General features: G+C 41.1%; 1 protein-coding gene across 5 annotated transcripts in view; it reads left to right on the top strand.

Moving 5' to 3' along the window:
• HPS3 (HPS3 biogenesis of lysosomal organelles complex 2 subunit 1) overlaps positions 1-19,550 on the top strand; it is a 39,199-nt gene continuing 19,649 nt past the window's right edge. For 3 of the 5 annotated variants that reach the window (XR_004300081.1, XM_032408481.1, XM_032408477.1), the window contains exons 1-6: positions 1-728; positions 7,585-8,076; positions 8,656-8,827; positions 8,929-9,014; positions 11,374-11,566; positions 16,932-17,013. Coding sequence is in view for 3 of the 5 variants with exons in the window: in XM_032408481.1 (XP_032264372.1) it covers positions 512-728; positions 7,585-8,076; positions 8,656-8,827; positions 8,929-9,014; positions 11,374-11,566; positions 16,932-17,013 (1,242 nt within the window). In the remaining 2 variants the exon portion in view is untranslated. Of the gene's footprint in view, positions 729-1,978; positions 2,117-7,584; positions 8,077-8,655; positions 8,828-8,928; positions 9,015-11,373; positions 11,567-16,931; positions 17,014-19,550 lie in introns of those variants that run through there. The other 2 variants (XR_004300082.1, XM_032408478.1) reach the window with 2 other exon arrangements.

The raw sequence follows: 19,550 nt of genomic DNA, 5'->3' as shown, positions 1-19,550 counted from the left end.
TTCAGCTTTCGCCGCAGCCCTATCCTCCTGAAGCTCAGAGGCTATCGGGAAGACTAAGCGATGCCTCTGAAGTAAGTACAAAATGGTACAAGATAGCAGATAATCAAATGTTGAGACGTATTCAAGGGCCTAAACATCTCGTCTAGCCCAAAGCAGTAACGTGAAATGACGGGGGAAAAAAGGACACAGCGGTCTTTGCGCCCGTCAACCGCGGAGCGCGGAGGTGTGGCCAGCACGGTCGGCCGGGTCCAAGGCCCCCAGACGAGAGGCCCGCGGGGCGCAGGCGCACGGGGCGGAGGCGAGAGTTCCCCGGACCCCAGCCTCGCCCCGTAACAGCCTCTTTAAGAAGGGGAGCCGCAGGCGGCCCGGGTGACGCTCACGTGACTCGGCTCTGTGCAACTGCTGGCGGAAGTGGTCCAGCCTCTGCGACCCGAGCGGGGTCTCTGGGCGCCCCGCGGGGCGTGCAGGCCTGAGCGGGCACCGCCGGGCTGCCCCGGAGCCGGTGGTCAGGATGGTGCAGCTATACAACCTGCACCCATTCGGGTCGCAGCAGGTGGTGCCCTGCAAGTTGGAGCCCGAGCGGTTCTGCGGCGGAGGACGCGACGCGCTCTTCGTGGCGGCAGGCTGCAAGGTGGAGGCATTCGCCGTGACCGGACAGGAGCTGTGCCAGCCGAGGTGCGCCTTCTCCACGCTAGGCAGGGTGCTGTGCCTGGCCTACAGCGAGGCGGGTGAGTAGCAGCGAGGCCAGGCAGGGGGAGCCTGGATCCCGGCTTGGGGCCTCCTTCCTAGAGGACTGAGCGTCCCCGGCGGCACTCTGGGTGGGGAAGAGACTTCCCGGAATTTGCTGGATGGTCTCGCGGGGTCTGGCTGCTGATTACTGAAGGAGAGCAGAGCTGTGCGGTTGTCGTGGCAACCGCAGGTGAGCGCTTGCTTCAAGGGGGCGGGGGACGCTGTCTGCTCTTTCTTACCTCGTTCGCTCACCAGAAAGGCCTGTGGTTGGGTGGCTGGGTTCCACTCAGCCCAGACACTTAAAAACAAAAAATACAACCACAAAAAACCCAAACTCAGAAGTATAGAAAATCTCAAACACATGCAAAAGCAGGGAGAATAGTATCCTGAACCCCAGGTACTGCCAGCTTCAGCAATCATGCCAACTCATGGCCAGTCCTTTTACATCTATACATTTATCCACTTGCCGGTTTTTGAAAGCTCACATTATATGCTGGTTTTTAAATCTATGCAAGTGGAACTCAAGTCATAAACTCCTCCCTCCCACCCAAAACAGCACAGCAGCATCCACTACCCTTTTTCCAAGAAATGTGAAGCAGTACAAGGAGGTACTATGTGGGTGTATCTCTATTTTAGAAAAACCCAACATTTAAAAATAGATGGTACTTAAGATTACAGGAGGATTTTCCATAGGCTTCTTTTAACTGCTTAATAATGCACTTAAAGTTTGATTCCTGCTTCTCAAGAGGGGTATAAAGGTATAAATTGCAGTATTTATGGTAGAAAAGTCCATGGCTCAGGGGCTTACTAATGAAGTAGAGAGCCCGAACTTGGAGGATTGGGGATCTCTTTCTGCTACTGGTTGGGTGTGAGTTTATAGAAACTTTTGGATCTCAGGCTCTCTCTCTCTCTTTTTTTTTTTTTTAAGTTGAAATACTAGATCAGTGATTTCCAGGCATTGGGGTTTTGTGGCTCCATGATTGGGCTATCATCATACTTAGTATCTGAGTATTCATTTTGTCCAGTAAAAATATATATTTTTAAAAATGAAAAGCCCTACTATTTACTATAACCATAAGAGAAAAAAGCACTTAGCCCTGAACATTGGATATCTTTGCTTTATGAGCAACTTACTATGCTGTTATTTTTTCTTTTTGACTAGTGAAGACATCAACAGAAGCTTGCATTGGTTCACAGATAATATTTGAAAACCACTCATTAGATCTATATGTTCTCTTTCAGGAGAAGATTCTGATTTTGGAATTTAGTAGAAATACTTCTCAATCATTTTTCAATATTGGTGGTTTTCCCCATCCAACCCCCCTTTTAAACATGGAAGTTCTTACCTTCAAGAGCTCTACTGAGTGGCAAACTCACCAGTCTCAAGGTGTGATATGTGTGCGTGTGTGTGTGTGTGTGTGTGTGTGAGAGAGAGAGAGAGAGACAGACAGACAGAGAGTGAGGCAGAGACAGAGAGACAGACATATTTACGTAATCTGCCCCCATTCTTCCAAATGGACATTTATTCTAGAATTGAAAGTGGCAGGCATCATGTAAACCTCTAGTTTTCTTCCCTGTCAGTAGTGGTGATTCTTGGGATCTTTGATGTCACTACTTGTGCTTCAGAATCACCTGGGGGAGCTTGAAAATATGCTGATGCCTGGACCACAACCTCAGAGAAACTGTCAGTTTCCTGGGCTATGCCCCAGCATTGGGGTGAGTCTGATATTTAACCAAGATTCAGAACTACTGGACCTCGTGCCATACTGGCTGCTGTAGGCATTGAGTAGCATGGTAACCTTATTAATGAGGCCTTGAAAAACAAAGACTTTTTATAACCCAGTTTTATAATCCAACTTTCCTAAAGAAAGTTCAGGAGTCATGTGGTATGGCATTAGCCTGGGTCAGATAGCTCAAGGGAAATTTTCAGTCCTCAGCTTGAAGACTGGGTACAATCCCTGGGTACAGCTTCTATTAACCCACACATAGTTGACTCCTAGCTATGCTGATATCCAGATAACTTCTCTTCCATTTCTCAGCTTTTTCCTTTTGGTCTCTTTCCTCCCATTCACAGTAATTTAGACATGGGGATTCCTGCTCTAAGTGCCTCCTGTCTTTCTCTGTAGCAAATCTCCTCCTGTCAGAAACAAAATCAATCTTATATCAGCCATTTCTATTCATTATAAGTGCTTTGCAGGTCTCTTACCCAAGTAGAAAACATTTTATTTTCTTCTTTTTTTTTTTAAAGATTTTATTTATTTATTTGAGAGAGAGAGATTGAGAGAACAAGTGGGAGGAGGGGCAGAGGGAGAAGCAGACTCCCTGCAGAGCAGGGAGCCGGATGCTGGATTCAATCCCAGGACCCTGGGATCATGACTTGAGCTGAAGGCAGGCGCTTAACAACTGAGCCACCCAGGTGCCCAACATTTTCACTTTTTTAATCTCTAATTAGCAGGATGCTATTCTCCCTTTATAAAATTTGGGGCTGTTAGGGGAGAAAGTAGGTAGAAATTTTGAAGGACAGAGGGCCCTAACATCATCATCGGTAATGGAAATTTAATTTAGGCTTTGTGTGTGAAGTGAAGAAAAGGAGACAGGAGAATTTATTGCTCTCAGTGGAGAAAGACCTGGTGGCCAGGGTTGAGTGCTGTGTGGGGAGCTCTGGTGCAGGACATTTGTTTATGGGGTGTCTGAAAGTGGTGGGGCAGGGAGGACAAGACCACATGGCTCTCATTGCCTGTTCTTTAGCACAGGTGTATTAAATGAGTCTGTCTATTACATACCCCCCAAACCTTACCATCTCTTCACTTTTCCAGAGCCATAAAACATATTTTGATGCATCGTATATTTCAGCCTTCTGATGTCAATTTTGTCATAGGAGCAGCCTTTTCCTTAATCATGTATTAGTATTAACCACGTTTATGATCTTCTTATATAAAAGGAAGTTTATTATTTTAAAAAATCAATAATCTCAGCTTAAGAATAAATATGAGAATGATTTTTTAATTTACTTAATGAAGACAGAAGCTGTTGTAAAGTAAGTAGAGTAAAGCTCTGACCATATACATAATGCCTAAAAAAGTTTATAAGTCAGTCAGAGGAAGACAAATACCATATGATTTTTTGTATGTAAAATCTAAAACAAAACAAAACAAAAAACAAAAAAAAACCCCAAACTAATTGGTGGTGGGGTGGGGGCAGTGGGAGAAATAGATGAACTGTTTTTTTTGTTGTTGTTTGTTTGTTTAAATAAATTAAATTTTTTTTAAAAGTTTAGTTTCTTTCTTTCATAAAGAGCTATTGACCTCCACAGAATCCTCCAGACTTATATCTCCTTTTTAACATTTTGAGAAATAGCATAATTGGGGAATGAGCATCGACTTTTGAGCTAACCAGATCCAGGTTTAAGTCCCAGCTCTAGCTTGTTGGCTGTGTTGCCTTAGGCAAGTTACCTAGCTTATCTGAGCCTGTTTCCTGATCTGTAAAATGGAGAATGAGATAGTATCTTAAAGGTTTGTTGTGAGGATTAATTGAGAGAACTCTAAATCTCTGATCATAATGCTTGTCAGGTAAACACATTTACTTAGCAAGTTCTAGTTCATCATTATAAAACTAATCTGAAAACATACAAGACAATATGGGCACTATCTACAGTTTGCAGATTATGTATAAATGATAAATAGACTTTATCGGTGAAGTAGGTATATGTTTATAAATGTCTGAATAAAACAATTTTATTTAACCAAACAAATATTCTTAGTTTTAAAATTCATTTACTAATTTGAATATGGCACCAAAGCATGGGCAACAAAAGAGTAAAGTAAATTAGATGTCATCAAAATTAAAAACCTTCATGCATCTATAAAAGACACTAACAACAGATTGAAAAGGCAATCCACAGAATGGGAGAAAATACTTGCAAAGCATATAACCAATAAGGGATTAATATCCAGAATATATAAAGAACTCCTATAACTTAACAACAACAAAAGCCACTTCAAAAATGGACAAATAGGCATTTCTTCAAATGGCCAACAAGCACATGAAAAGATGCTTAACGTCATTAATGACCAGGGAAATGCAAACCAAACCCATAATGAGATACCATTTCATACCTATTAGGATGGCTATTATTTAAAGAAGAAAGAAAATAGCAAATGTTGGTGAGAATGTGGAGAGATTGGAACTCCTGCACACTGCAGGAATGGAAAATGGTAGAGCTGCTGTGGAAAACAGTATGGTGTTCCTCAAAAAATTAATTACCATATGATCCAGCAATTTCACTCTTGGAAGTATATAAACAAAGTAGTTGAAAGCAGGGACTTGTGTAGATATTTGTACATCAATGTTCATAGCATTTTTAAATGAGAGCCAAGAAGTGGAAGCACCCCAAATGTCCATCAACTGAAGAAAAGATAAACAAAATGTGGCATATGCATATCTGTACCTGCATGTTCATTGCAGAATTATTTATAATAGCCAAGACATGGAAACAACCTAAGTGTCCTTAAACAGATGAATAAATAAAATGTGGTATTTACATAAAATCGAATATTATTCAGTCTTAAAAAGGAAGGGAGTTCTGACACACATTACAACACAAATGAACCTTGAAGACATTGTGCTAAGTGAAATAAAGCAGACACAAAAGGACGAATATTGTATGATTCAGTTTACATGAGGTATCTAGAGTGGGCGAATTCATAGAGACAGAAAGAAAGTAGAATGGTCATTGCCAGAGTCTGGGGGTGGGGGAGATGAGGCGTTATTGTTCAAGGGTTTTGAGGAGGATGAAAAAGTTCTAGAGAGGGATGATGGTGATTGGGGCACAACAATGTGAATATACTTCATACCATTGAACTGTATACTCAGAAATGATGAAAGTGGTAAATTTTATGGTATGTATATTTTACCATAATAAAAATTTGAAAAAAATAATTTACTGAGGAAATTCTAGGAAGATGGAGGCTATAAGGCATCTTTTGATGCAACTCCATCCAAATTGCTTCTCTGGAACAGAGTGAGCACATTTATGGAGCCTGGAGGGTACGGTTAGGCATTCTGTGAAGATATCCAGGGAATGAACAGGTGCAAGCTCCATTTCTGTGGTATCAAAGGGACCAGCATCAAGAGAAGGCTTGCCTTTCTGGAAGGCTGGCTCATTTTGGACACGGAGGGAACCCGGCCAGCCCAGCGAGTGTTTGCTGAAAGGGGCTGCTTGCTTGCTGCTTGTGTATATGGGAAGTCATTATGCTAATAGCAGCGTTTCAGTTTCAGTTCATTGAAAAAGGGCTTATTTACCAAATAATGTTAGTAAATAGGCGGTCCTACATTTGGAAAAACCTTGACTTATCTTCCCCTCAAAGTTCTAAAGATTAAAAATTTAAATTAAAAAAGCCACTAAAATAGAATATGTAAGAGTATAGTTATGTAATTTGGAGGGCATAGGGGACTGTCTAAGCAAATTAGGAAAGAAGGAAATTAGGAAATTAGGCCAAGGAGGAAACGATATATATCTGACTACATACATATCTGACGACTTTTACTATGGTGAAAGATGCCATAAGTGAAATCAAACGTCAAAGAATAGACTACCAAAAACAATTTGTTATTCATGACCAACCAAAGATCAATATCACTTTTACCCAGAGAGCGGCTATTTCTTAGTAAGAGATACAAATCAAACATCCTAATGAAGTAGATAACTTGCAGAAGAGAAATCATACATGACTGATAAACATAGCAGAAGATGGCCAGCTTTAGAAATGGTCTGAAAAATATACATTATAATAACCATAAGAGTCCTGGTTTCCCCATCACGCTGAGTCAGTGCTAGTGAGGATATAGGGAAACGGGCATGTTCAAACAGTGCTGCTGGCAACATGAGTTCCTATTATGTAATTGTGATAGAATCTGGCAATATCTTAAGATTTAAAACGTACCTGCCCTTTGGCCCAACATTCTTACTTTTGGGAATATTGAAACAAACCCGTAGGAAATAAATATATAGGTATAGGCCTATTTGTTACAGTATGAAGTATAGTGGCAGAAAAGCTTGAATATATATCAATAGGGGAACTGTTGAATGAATTATGGCACATGTATACATAGGATATACAGATAATTTTCAATAAAATGACGTTAGATACCCATGTATTGACGTGGCGAGTTAAGATTTATTGGTAATTTTTAGAAGTCGTAGATTGTTAAATATATTCAGTGAGATTCCATTTTGGTGGGGAAAAAAAAAGAAAGACAAAACACTAGTCTACGGTCTATGTTTATATGAGAGAAAAGTATAGAAGGACACGTACCAAGCTATGTGTGTTACCACTGGCTCGGACTGCAGGGAAGAGATTATGCTTTCCATTTGCCATCTCTTTACTGCTTTGATTTCTCACAACAGAGAGTAACTATAAAATTACTTTATAATTTAAACAATATAATAAAATCAACAAGTAAGGGAAAATTAACTTGGATTTAAGTTTTGTTTAATATGTATAGCTTTATCCTACTTCTCAGAGTTGACATGAAGGTGTGACTTGTGGGAAGGGGGATTTCAGAGCTACATGAAACACTCAGCTAATATAAGGAATAAAATGTACAATTTCTATGTAAACTGCATGAATAATTAATGGATTATCTTAAGACATAATGGCGAGAAATTTATTTCAGAACCTAAATGCGTAATGTCAGTTAAAAATACACCTAAGATCCTATTAATTAGGGTTTTGTTCTCGTCAGTCTTTAATTCAACCATTCACATTAGGGTTCACTAATAGTTCCTTTTCATGGCACAAAGTAAGTGGTTGTTTCTAATTACAAATTCTAAGTATAATCTTATTTCCATCTCAGGAGACTATTTGGCAGCAATTGAAGAGAAAAACAAAGCTACGTTTTTACGTGCATATGTGAACTGGAGAAGTAAAAGGACTGAAAACTGTCGCGTGTGTATCCGAATGGTTGGACATAATGTGGAGGCACCCTTCAGTGACACCTACAAAGACCAGATGTCTATTATTGAAATGCCGCTTTCTGAGGCCCCCTTGTGCATCTCCTGTTGCCCCGTAAAAGGAGACCTTCTTGTTGGTTGCACCAATAAGTTAGTCTTGTTTAGTTTGAAGTATCAGATCATTAATGAAGAATTCTCAATATTGGACTTTGAACGTTCTTTAATTATACACATAGATAATATTATTCCTGTTGAAATTTCTTTTTGCATTGGTTATGTTGCTCTCATGTCAGACTTAGAAGTCTTAATCCTAAAACTGGAGTCAGACCCTAAAAATGGAGAGAGTGTCAACCACCAGCCACATAAGACCGACAATCCAATGAGACAGACAGAAGGTAAATAATGAATTTAGCTTGCTTTCTTATCTTAGGTGTAGAGAAAACCCTTACTTCTGGCAATCTCTGAAGGGTGCTAATATATATATATATGTGTGTGTGTATATATATATATATATAAACAATCACCAAGCCACATTGTTTATAGATTCAGTTATACCTGATACATGGGATTTGGGTTTATGATCTGGCTGCCCATATCTTACTCTGTAGCATGTCAGTGTGTTTCAGCATATACTTGTCAATAGAAATAATGGAAGAGCTAGGAGGGGTTTCTGGCCCCAGTTCTCATAAGTTGAATGGCCTTGGGTTAGGAATACCATCTCTGAGTTTCAATTTCCTCGCGTGTAAAATTGGGATAATATCCTGTTGTACTTTATCAGTTGTGAGGAATAAATGAGGAAGTGCTAAGGCTTTTCAAAACCATAGTGCCTTGCAAATATGTGAGATGCCTGTGTGTATGAATAAATAAAATTACTATATGTCTATTTAATTGGTCTGGGGATGTTGTGAAATTTAATTTTCATTCAAGTAGTACTTGGAGTTATTAAACTCTTTTCTCAAATTTTATTTTTTAAGATGTCAGTCATGAAACTTTGCAGCTTGAGTCAGATGACTTTGTTATCTGTCAAAAGCCCATGGAACTTCTCGGTGAAAAAAGTAGCCAATCTGGAGTATCCGTTACACTGGAGTCAACGGGATTAGCTGATGAAAAAACAAAATATTACCACGTTCAGCACCTGCTCTATAAGTATTACAAAGCTTTTCATTCACCAGCATTTAATATATATTTGCCCGCTTAGAAGTACATGGAAATTAGATGTCTTCCTCTTTCTCTTTTTAAACTCGCAGACGTTTTGCTCCTGATATTTCATTCTGTGTCTTTTCTGATGACGTCAAGTTACATTCACTTCAGCTGCTACCTATTTACCAAACAGGTAAGTAAGTATGGTATTGCTACAGTGCAGAGATGAAAAGGCTCTGGGCTGGGAGGGGAGACCGATGTGGGTAATACGTTAGGTTCTTCTACTGAGTCTCCCTGTGACCCTGGACAATTTCCTTAGCAAATAATGCTAAATAGTGCTCCTGTGAGCACTTGCAAGAGAAGTTGTGTCTGCTAGGAGAAGCCATGGAGAGGACGTGACAGACAAAACACATTTCCCCTTTTGAAATAATTACTTGGCCCGAAAAGGGAAATTAGAGACTTGTCCTAGCTGGGTTTTTTTTAGCTGGGTATGTGGCAAAGCTTCATATGATGGCCTTGCGAGCAAGGTGGGAAAATGTTGACTGAATGGGAAATTCATTCAGAGCGGTGGTTTTCAACCTTGTTGCACATTGGGCTTACTTGGATGCTTTAAAAATACTGATGCCCAGGCTCTACATACTATGGTGCCGGGCATCAGTAGTTTTTTTTTTTTTTTTTAAAGATTTTATTTATTTATTTGAGAGAGAGAATGAGAGAGAGAGAGAGAGAGCATGAGATGGGGGAGGGTCAGAGGGAGAAGCAGACTCCCCGCTGAGCAGGGAGCCCGATGCGGGACTCGATCCCGGGACTCCAGGATCATGACCTGAGCCGAAGGCAGTCGCTTAACCAACTGAGCCACCCAGGCGCCCCGTATCAGTAGTTTTTTAAAAGCTCCCCTGGAACCTAATGGACAGCCAAGACTGAGAATTTGCCATTGGGTTTTGTACTTAGTCCTGGCCTGCCTACCATCTTTAGATGTTGCCTAGAGACAATATAAATATTATTCCGATTAAATGTGTTTAATAAACCTCCCTTATTTTTTTCTTTCCTAGTGAACATTTATTGACTACCTACTATGTTGGGTATTGTGCTGAATACTAGGGAACCAATAATGAGCAAAAGTAGGCAAAGTACTTGCACTCGTGGAGCTTATTGTCTTCGGGGAGGAAGCAGACATTAATCAAATAATCATTTGATTATTATCAAGGAGTATACAATTACACACCGAAATGAGCACTCTGTGGGAAAAGAACCCTACCTTGAGAGCCTATAACAAAGATATTAACCTCATTTAGGGGTGAAGAAAGGCTTCCTAGGAAAGAGGATCTGAAGAGTGAATCGGGATTGATTTGGAAATATGGTTGGTGCAGAGGAAGCAGCACAGGCATTGTGGTAGAGGGAGAACTTATATTTGAAGAACTGAGAGGAGCAAGATCGAGAGGTAGAGCAAGGCAGAGAGGGTCGTGAGACAACACTGGAGACCAGAGAGGGCCCAGAGCCATGTTAGGGGGACAACTATCTAATGGTGTCTCCCTTTCTCTCTCTTTTCTTTGCAATAGCAAGAAGCTGGACTAATACCGTAGAATTTCCCATAATCTGAATTTTGTTAATTGAGTCCCCACAGTGTCATTTAACATGTTCCTGTATCCCCTGTATTTCCCTGTGATTTGGTGGTTTGATCTAAAGCTGTACTGTTCACTGTGGTAGCCATTAGCCACTTGCTACTGCTCAGCACTTGAAATGTGACTAATCTAAATGGAAATACACTGTTAAATGTAAAAGTCACACCATATCTTGAAGAGTTAGTACTGAAATATATATATATATATATATATATATATGATATCTCAATTTTTTTGTTGACTGCTTGTTGAAATAGCAATAGGGATATATTGGGTTAATACAATATACTATGAAAATTTTGCCTGTTTCTGATTACTTTTAAAATGTCATTACTAGAAAACTTTAAATTACATATGTGGCTCGTGTTATATCTCTATCGACAATGCTGGTCTAGACTAAGTCTTGATTAGATGATGGTGGTGGTGATGATTATGAAGATGATGATTTGGTAGCACAAGTAATGCTGACTTCTGTTGGAAGGTACATGGAATCTGGTTGACTCTGTGATGATTATTACGTACATCTGTTAATTTATTAGGGGTTGCAAAATGGTGATATTTTAATTATATCACTCCCTTTTCATATCTTGCTGGCATTCCTCTATAAATAACAGCTTTTCTATGGGGCGCCTGGGTGGCTCAGTCATTAAGCGTCTACCTTCGGCTCAGGTCATGATCCCGGGGTCCTGGGATCGAGCCCCGCATCGGGCTCCCTTCTCCATGGGGAGCCTGTTTCTCCCTCTGCCTGCTCTGCCTGCTTGTGCTCTCTATGTCAAATAAATAAATAAAAAATCTTAAAAAAAATAAAGAACAGCTTTTTCTAAACAACACTTTGGTTATCCACACTGAGAGACTTTTTTGCTTAGAAAAGTTAAGATATCCGTTTCCTTTACTGGTTTCATGGGTTTCCCCCCCTTTTTTTTCATGCAGGTTCCCTTACTTCTGGTAGAAAAAAATTGTCTCAGGAAAAAGAGTTGCTGAGTCTCTTCTGTTTTTTCTCGTTACCTCATGTGGGCTATCTGTACATGGTTGTCAAATCTGTTGAATTAATGTCAGTTTACCAGTATCCTGAGAAGTCTCAGCAGGCGGTGCTCACACCACAATTTTTACATGTCATCGCAAGGTATGTTACAGTGTTACTTGCTGGACTTTGAGTCACTTATTCTTCTGCAAATCCTTGGGGTGCTTCTTAAATCTTTAAATGAGAATTGTGTGGGGGCACCTGGGTGGCTCAGTCGTTAAGTGTCTGCCTTCGGCTCAGGTCATGATCCCAGGGTCCTGGGATCCAGTCCAGCATTGGGCTCCCTGCTCAGCAGGGAGCCTGCTTCTCCCTCTGCCTGCCGCTCCTCCTGCTTGTGCTCTCTCTCTCTCATAAATAAATAAATAAATAAATAAATAAATAAATAAATCTTAAAAAAAAAATCAGTGAGAATTGTGTGAACCAGTATATAGTATTGTAAATTAATGGTGTAAATTTGTCTTTTGATGGCCCATACCTACCTTTTCAATGTCAAAGATTTAGATTCTGGTTTTGCCTTTGTTTTATTTTCTTAGATTGGATAGGGGTCTTTGTGAGGAAAAATTTTCATAGGGAATTTTAATGAAAAGTCAGTGAGGCCAGTCAGGACATCTCTGGATTTCTTTTTAGATTTCCTAATTTTTTTCTGGGCTGTCCTATCCTTTCTATATGAGTTGAGTTATTTCATAATGGTTTAGAACTGTGAAGGAGCCAGAAAGACTGCCCTCTGATTAGTACAAATGGGGAAATAATCCAGAGGTTGGCACTGGCGAGGTCATGTGCCTGGTTGGTGGCAGATGCCTTTTGGATTGCCTTACCCTAATATGCTGGCATGTAACCTGGGTTCCTGAGCAGGCTTTTAATCTCATTTCCTTTTATCTCAGCAGTAACTGATGCTTCTGGTTCTATTTCCTGTTTTTTGAGCTTAGATTATGTGCAAGACACTGCATTGGGCCCTCTGGCCAAGCAACCATGAATAAGGTACACCACCTGCTTTTTAAAGCAACAGCGTGAAAGAAGGCCAGAGACACATACGTGGGGCACCAACACCAGGGGATTTGTGAAAAATATCTTTAGACTTTGTGAAAGTGGTGTAGGCACTGCGAGGAGGGAAATTACTTCTGGCTGAGTCATACAGGAAAGTTTTTTGTGCTTGAAGTGAGAAAAGCTAGTTAGAATCTACAGATGTACATTAGAAGAGAAGGGCATTATAGATATGGGGAAGACTATAAACAAAGGCTATGTCTAGTTTTGTAGGAGCATCTAATAATTGCATAGGACAGTGATTTTTAATTTTTTTCAACTGAGTGGTAGTATCAGAAGCTGCAGCAGGTGCTGGAGTATATTCAGACAGCACAGAGCTCACTGAAGGTTCTGCTACTCACTCATAGTGTGGTTGCTGCCCTCTCCCCCCATTGTCTGGCATAAGGAGAAATGCCATTGTGTGCTTCCTAAGTGAACATCGTGGAAGTAGCTAGTCTCAATTTCCACCGTGTTGCGCATAGTGATGTTCTTTAACTAGGAAGAAGCTGAAATGCAGTGGTGCAAATAATGCTCAAGAGAGAGCTCAGGGCTTTGAAAATTAAGGACTTCTTTAAGGTTTTGATCAATAAAGTGATGTGATAAGAGCACTGCTTTAAGAAAATTAGTGGTGGCTGTTATGCAGGATGGATTGAACACAGGTAAATAAGCTACTGAAATGGTTCGGGGAAGGATGATCAGGGGCTGTAGCAGTGAGAGGACAAGGAAGAATGCATGGGAGAGGCTTCGGCAAGAGAATGACAAGCCTTGGTGTCTGTTGGGATGGTGGGAATGCAGGAGGCATGAGAAACCTCGCCAGAGTGTTGAGGCTGCTCTTATGAAAGAGTGGAGGCGGGTGAAGTGTGGGGCAAAAAGGAAGTTTGGTTTAGGCATTTGAGTTTGAGGCGCTTAGAGAATATCAAGGGGAAATGTTAAGTAGGCTTTTGGACACAGAACTGAAGATTAGAAAAGAAAGGAAAATGTAGATGTTTTATTATCAAAAAAGAGCTGTCGAAGTAGGGAGCATGGCCCCCAGAGTGTGCAGCAGAGAAAAGTAGTTGGAAAACTAAACTCTGGTGAAGGTCATGTTTAGGAAGGGAGAGAAAGAACAGAAGGATTTTCAAGAATTGAAAGAACCTAGGGAACTACAGCATCTTAGAAACCAAGGAAAAGGGGCGCCTGGGTGGCTCAGTCGTTAAGCGTCTGCCTTCGGTTCAGGTCATGATCCCAGGGTCCTGGGATCGAGTCCCATCCCGCATCCGGGCTCCCAGCTCAGTGGGGAGTCTGCTCCTCCCTCTCCCACTCCCCCTGCTTGTGTTCCTGCTCTCACTATCTCTCCCTGTCAAATAAATAAATAAAGTCTAAAAAAAAAAGAAAAAGAAAAAGAAAAAGAAACAAAGGAAAAACTAGAGGGAGAAAGAATAAAATATTAATTTCTTTTTTTTTAAAAAAGATTTTATTTATTTATTTGACAGAGAGACACACAGCGAGAGAGGGAACACAAGCAGGGGGAGTGTCAGGCAGAGGGAGAGGGAGAAGCAGGCTTCCCGCGGATCAGGGAGCCCGATGCGGGGCTTGATCCCAGGACCCTGGGATCATGACCTGAACCAAAGGCAGACGCTTAATGACTGAGCCACCCAGGCGCCCCTAAAATATTAATTTCTGTCCCAAAATATTGATGCAAAAGACTATTAATCTTTATCTGGTTGCATAAAGGACACTGAGAATTTAGTGTCTCTCTTAAATATGTCATGAATTAGTTTGGAATGTAGAGTCCTGAAAACACAGTTATGGGAATTTGAAGGGACTTAAAATGTGTGGGTTTTGCCTGTCTCCAGATAAGAAATTACTGAAGTTTTTCTTAATATCAGCACCAAAATACATTCTGACATCACTAACTTGACTGTGGAAGCACTAGACGTTAGAATAGCAGTTGTTATATGTAAATTCAGATTCTTAATAAGGATCCCCACCCCTATTTTTAAAATCCTATATTTGTTGAACTTTTTACATATTTTTTTTTTTTTAAGATTTTTATTTATTTATTTATTTGACAGAGAGAGACACAGCGAGAGAGGGAACACAAGCAGGGGGAGTGGGAGAGGGAGAAGCAGGCTTCCCCGGGGTCCAGGGAGCCCGATGCGGGGCTCGATCCCAGGATCCTGGGATCATGACCTGAGCCGAAGGCAGACACTTAACGACTGAGCCACCCAGGTGCCCCATTTACATATTATTTTACCCAGTAAATACATGTTTTAGAAATATCTTGACCCGTAAGTTTGTCTTAAAAAGTTTCTTGAAGCCTGGTATGTTTTTAAAAAAAAGCAATAGAAAAAAATTTTTAGAGAAGCTAAGAACAATATAAAATCATGTAAAATATCGTCCTTATAGAAATACATAAATGGGAAAGCCCCCCCATAATCCTACTCCTCAGAGTCAACCATGTCAACAATTGGTGTATATTCGGGGCACCTGGGCGACTCATTCGGTTAAGGGTCTGCCTTCAGCTCAGGTCATGATCCCAGGACCCTGGGATCCCAGCCCCACCTCGGGCTCCCTGCTCATCGGAGAGTCTGCTTCTCTCTCTCCCTCTGTCTGCCGCTCCCCCTGCTCATGCTCTCTCTCTCTCAAATGAATAAATAAAATCTTAAAAAAAAAACAATTGGTGTATATTCATCCAACTTTTTTAAAAAACAGTACATTTACTACTATGATTTGTTTTTCATAGAAGTGGATCATATGATGTCCACTGTTCAGCAACTTGCTGCTTCACTTAGCAGCATATCCTGGACATCTTCCCATGCCAACACATTTCAGTTCATTTTATTCTTTTTTTATACTACTGCTTAGTATTCCAGCAATAGCCAACAGCTGGATTACTATAGGTGGAAGGGATTCAGAGGACCAACCTTTTTATCTCTGAAACCTAACAGTCATTTATCTTTATAGTCACAGCTACTCTCACCTGTCCTTCTGACCCCACCACAGGTGCTTTTTTGCTTCTCACTATCTCAAAGTCCCTTCTATTCATTTTACTTCCTGGTGCTAACTCTATTCTCTAGATTCCTAAGTGGTGGTGCTACTGTTCCAGCGATTATCACGATTCCAGAGGTCATTTGTGGAAATGGACTTGTGGAAATTGACAGATAGCAATGGGCTGAGGCTGCAGTGGAAGCCTCCCAAAACAGAGGGAGAATGCCCTGAGTGATACCTCTTACCCTACATTGTGCAAAATCTCCCAACTGTGAAAATGTCAGAATGCCTTCCTTATAAAGAAGTATTTCTCCTATTTTAAAAAAATATTTATTTATTTATTTGAAAGAGAGAGAGCACGAGTGCGCATGCATAAGTGGGGGGAGGGGCGGAGGGAGAGGGAGAAGCAGGCTCCCTGCTGAGCAGGGAGCCTGACGAGGGGGCTTGATCCCAGTGTCCTGGGATCATGACTTGAGCTGAAGGCAGGTTCTTAACTGACTGAGCCACCCAGGTGCCCCAAGAACTATTTCTTCTATTATAAGATCAATGCTAGGTTTGCTTTATTTCAACATAGTTCATTTTTAATCCTCCTACTTCTTAATTTGTTTTTAAAAATTATTCCTGTGGGAAAAAAATAAAAATTATTTATTCCTGTGAATCCACTACAAGATGGGTTTTGTAAGTTAACTGTTTTTAATGTCAGTGTTGGAGTGTTGACTTATCCACTAGTCACCAGGCCTCCATTGTGCACTGACCACTCAGGTGGTCTCTAGGTCATTTTACAGTGCAGAAGCAGCCTGGGGTTGTGTAAAGAGCCAGAGGAGTGTGAGGAGTAAGAAGACCTAGGATCTAATTTGGCTCCATCCTCCAGAGATGTCTTAGACCAGTCATAAGACTTCCATGCCCTCATCTTTAAAACAAGCTTCTGGAGTAGATAATTCTCAAGATTCCTTCAGATAGTCTGTAATTTTCTGTTCTACCATTGGATATGTGTTTGCATAATCTAAGTGTGTTGTCCAGCATAGTCTAGGCTCAATTACATCCTGAGATGAGTGGGATAGAGATAGTAGGAAACTTGGGTTCTAATCTTGGCTTTGATAATCACCTCTTTGTACCTTGGCCAGATCCTAGGAACATCATTTTGTCTGTGAGATATTGACCCAGACCCATGGTTCTTAACTAGGATTGTACAGCAGAGCCACACATGGAGCTTTGCAGAAATATACATGTCTAGATTCAGCTCTTAGAGATTATGATTCAGTATGGGTGAGGTGGGGACCAGTTGTATATTTTTACAAACACGCCACGGGGATTCTGAGGTGCTCTTTGTTAAGAAGCAGACTAATCATCAGCATTTGACAAATACTTGAGTCTTCCCTCCCCACCATTGCTGTTTGCCTCTGTGAAATCCTCCCCACTATGGGCATGTTGGTTATTGGCCTCTGCTTTGCTCAGTGGTGTCTCTCCTCTTCCTTAGCAACAACCTACAGTGTTTCACAGTGCGGTGCAGTGCGGCGGCAGCTCGTGAGGAGGACCCATACGTGGACACCACCCTGAAGGTTAGAACTGGTTTATGATGACAAAAAATCTTAAGCTCAAAAAGGGATACATGAATGCTTGCAGATTTGCTCTTGGGTCTAAGTTGGTGAACATTAAAGGTCTTAAGATCTTATTTCTCAAAATAGAACTTTTGGATGTAAAATAGTAAACATTTTGTGATTCATGGTTTAGATGACAATTTTTAAGATTACTTTGAAAAAATTTCACTCAGAATTTAGGTGTAGTGCATAGTTTTTAAAATTTGGTAAAGAATATGTGTAGTGTAGGGTCGCCTGGGTGGCTCAGTCGGTTAAGCGTCTGCCTTCAGCTCAGGTCATGATCCTGGGGTCCTGGGATCGAGCCCTGCATCGGGCTCCCTGCTCAGTGGGGAGTCTGCTTCTCCCTCTCCCTCTAACCCTCCCTCCTACTGGTGCTCTTGCTCTCTCTGATGAATAAATAAAAAATCTTAAAAAAAAGAATATGTGTAGTGTAACTTCAGAGAGAGTACTTTACAATTATAGTGTACTACAATTTTATTCTTTTTTAATGGAAATACTGGTGGCACTTGTATATAGCTATTAACAAAGCTGTACAGAAATCGGTGTGTTCAAGAACACAAGTGCATGAAAATGATTTATTTATATTTTTTTGTTTTGTTTTATCAGATATGTCTATAATGTATTTCTGTAGTCTTAATCTAAGAGTTAATTGATGTGGTAGGTTATTAACCTCATTTTCAGTGAGAAGTAATATGCTTATTCTCTGAAAAGCTCTTGACCACAAAATAACCATAGGCAGTTTTATGATGAAATTCTATATTTTCTGATCTTGAATTTCTGTTCTCAGAAATATACTGATTCTTTGTGTGATATTCATCATATGCTATTCCACTTCTCAGGTATAAACTACTTGAATGGATGTTTGTTATAAAGCTACATGCAGCAGGAAACTCCCAAATTATGATGGCCTATATTTTTTTTTGTAAATATTTATTTGAGAGACAGTGAGTGAGAGAGAGAGAGAGCACGTGATCAGGGGCAGAGGCAGAGAGAGAGAGGGAGAAGTGGGGCTCGATCCCTGGGCCCTGGGATCATGACCTGAGCCAAAAGCAGACACTTAACTGACTGAGCCACCCAGGCGCCCCATGATGGCCTATATTTTATAAGTTAGTTTATGTCTGTCTAGCACCTAGAACACCTTTTCCTGGAAAAGTAAGTGTTCACTATTGATGGTTGTGTTAATAAGCCAGCACTTTGTAGTGCTTAATGTGTCTGAAGTCCTCTTCCACTATCACCGTCACCCAAATTGTGACATGTGATAGCGTTTTCCGTGATCTGAGTTCTCAGTAACTCTTTCATGCAATGGCCTGCCTGTAGCTTTCTGTTGCTGACCAGGCATACTGCCTACCTTCAGCCTCTGAAGAAACCCGACTTACAGCTTCCCCATGCCTTTCTATCTGTGTTTAAGATACACGCATACCCTTTTCTTTCTTTCTTTTTTTTTTAACATTTTATTTATTTATATGACAGAGACACAGTGAGAGAGGGAACATAAGCAGTGGGAGTGGGAGAGGGAGAAGCAGGCTTCCCTCGGAGCAGGGAGCCCGATGTGGGGCTCGATCCCAGGACGCTGGGATCATGACCTGAGCCGAAGGCAGGCACCTAACGACTGAGCTACCCAGGCGCCCCCATACATAGATTTTCAAGAGCGTATTTTATTTTATTTATTTATTTATTTTATTTTTTAAGATTTTATTTATTTATTTGACAGAGAGAGACACAGCGAGAGAGAGAACACAAGCAGGGGGAGTGGGAGAGGGAGAAGCAGGCTCCCCGCGAAGCAGGGAGCCCGATGCGGGGCTCGATCCCAGGACCCTGGGATCACGACCCGAGTCGAAGGCAGACGCTTAACCGACTGAGCCACCCAGGCACCCCTCAAGAGCGTATTTTAGAAATAAAGGTTATTTCCCTAGTAAAAATGGAAAGCCAACAGATTTTTTGTCCTTCTCTCATTCTCCCCACACCTTGCTTTGCTTTTTTTTTTTTTTTTCTGTTTTTCAAACCTCAGAAAGACATAGGCTTACATAGGTGGTGATGCGGGAGTGAGGGGTCCATAATAGATTGAGGTAGGTTCAAGCTGCATTTGAAATTAAATCATGTTGTAGGTCTTCTCAGAGTCTCCTAAAACCAGAGGGAAGGAACAAGGAAGAGAGGAAGGGAGATAAGAAGAGAGATGGGCCGCTAGCTGGTGGGGGATGCTGCCCTTGAGGCCAGTCCTCCTGAAGGTGGCAAAGGGAAGGACAGTGATGATCACACTTCATGGCTCCCCCTTTCCTGGGACTCTACCATTCTGAAATCCTAGATACCACCTGAACCAGCACACGTTTAGCCCTCTTGCCGACTCAGCCTTTGGGAGCCATGGCATCTGAGAAAGATTTCACAACCTCAGAATGTGGTCCAAAATGTACATCTTACCTCCCTTTCCTCCGAGATTCTGGCTCCTCAGCACTAGCTAAGACCATCTTATCTATTCTTAGGAATGAAAAAAATAGATGATG

This window comes from Phoca vitulina, unplaced genomic scaffold, assembly GCF_004348235.1.
Source record: "Phoca vitulina isolate PV1807 unplaced genomic scaffold, GSC_HSeal_1.0 scaffold10, whole genome shotgun sequence".
Taxonomy (NCBI): domain Eukaryota; kingdom Metazoa; phylum Chordata; class Mammalia; order Carnivora; family Phocidae; genus Phoca; species Phoca vitulina.
The sequence above is the reverse complement of the archived record's forward strand: the minus strand, read 5'-3'. Positions and strand labels throughout refer to the sequence as shown.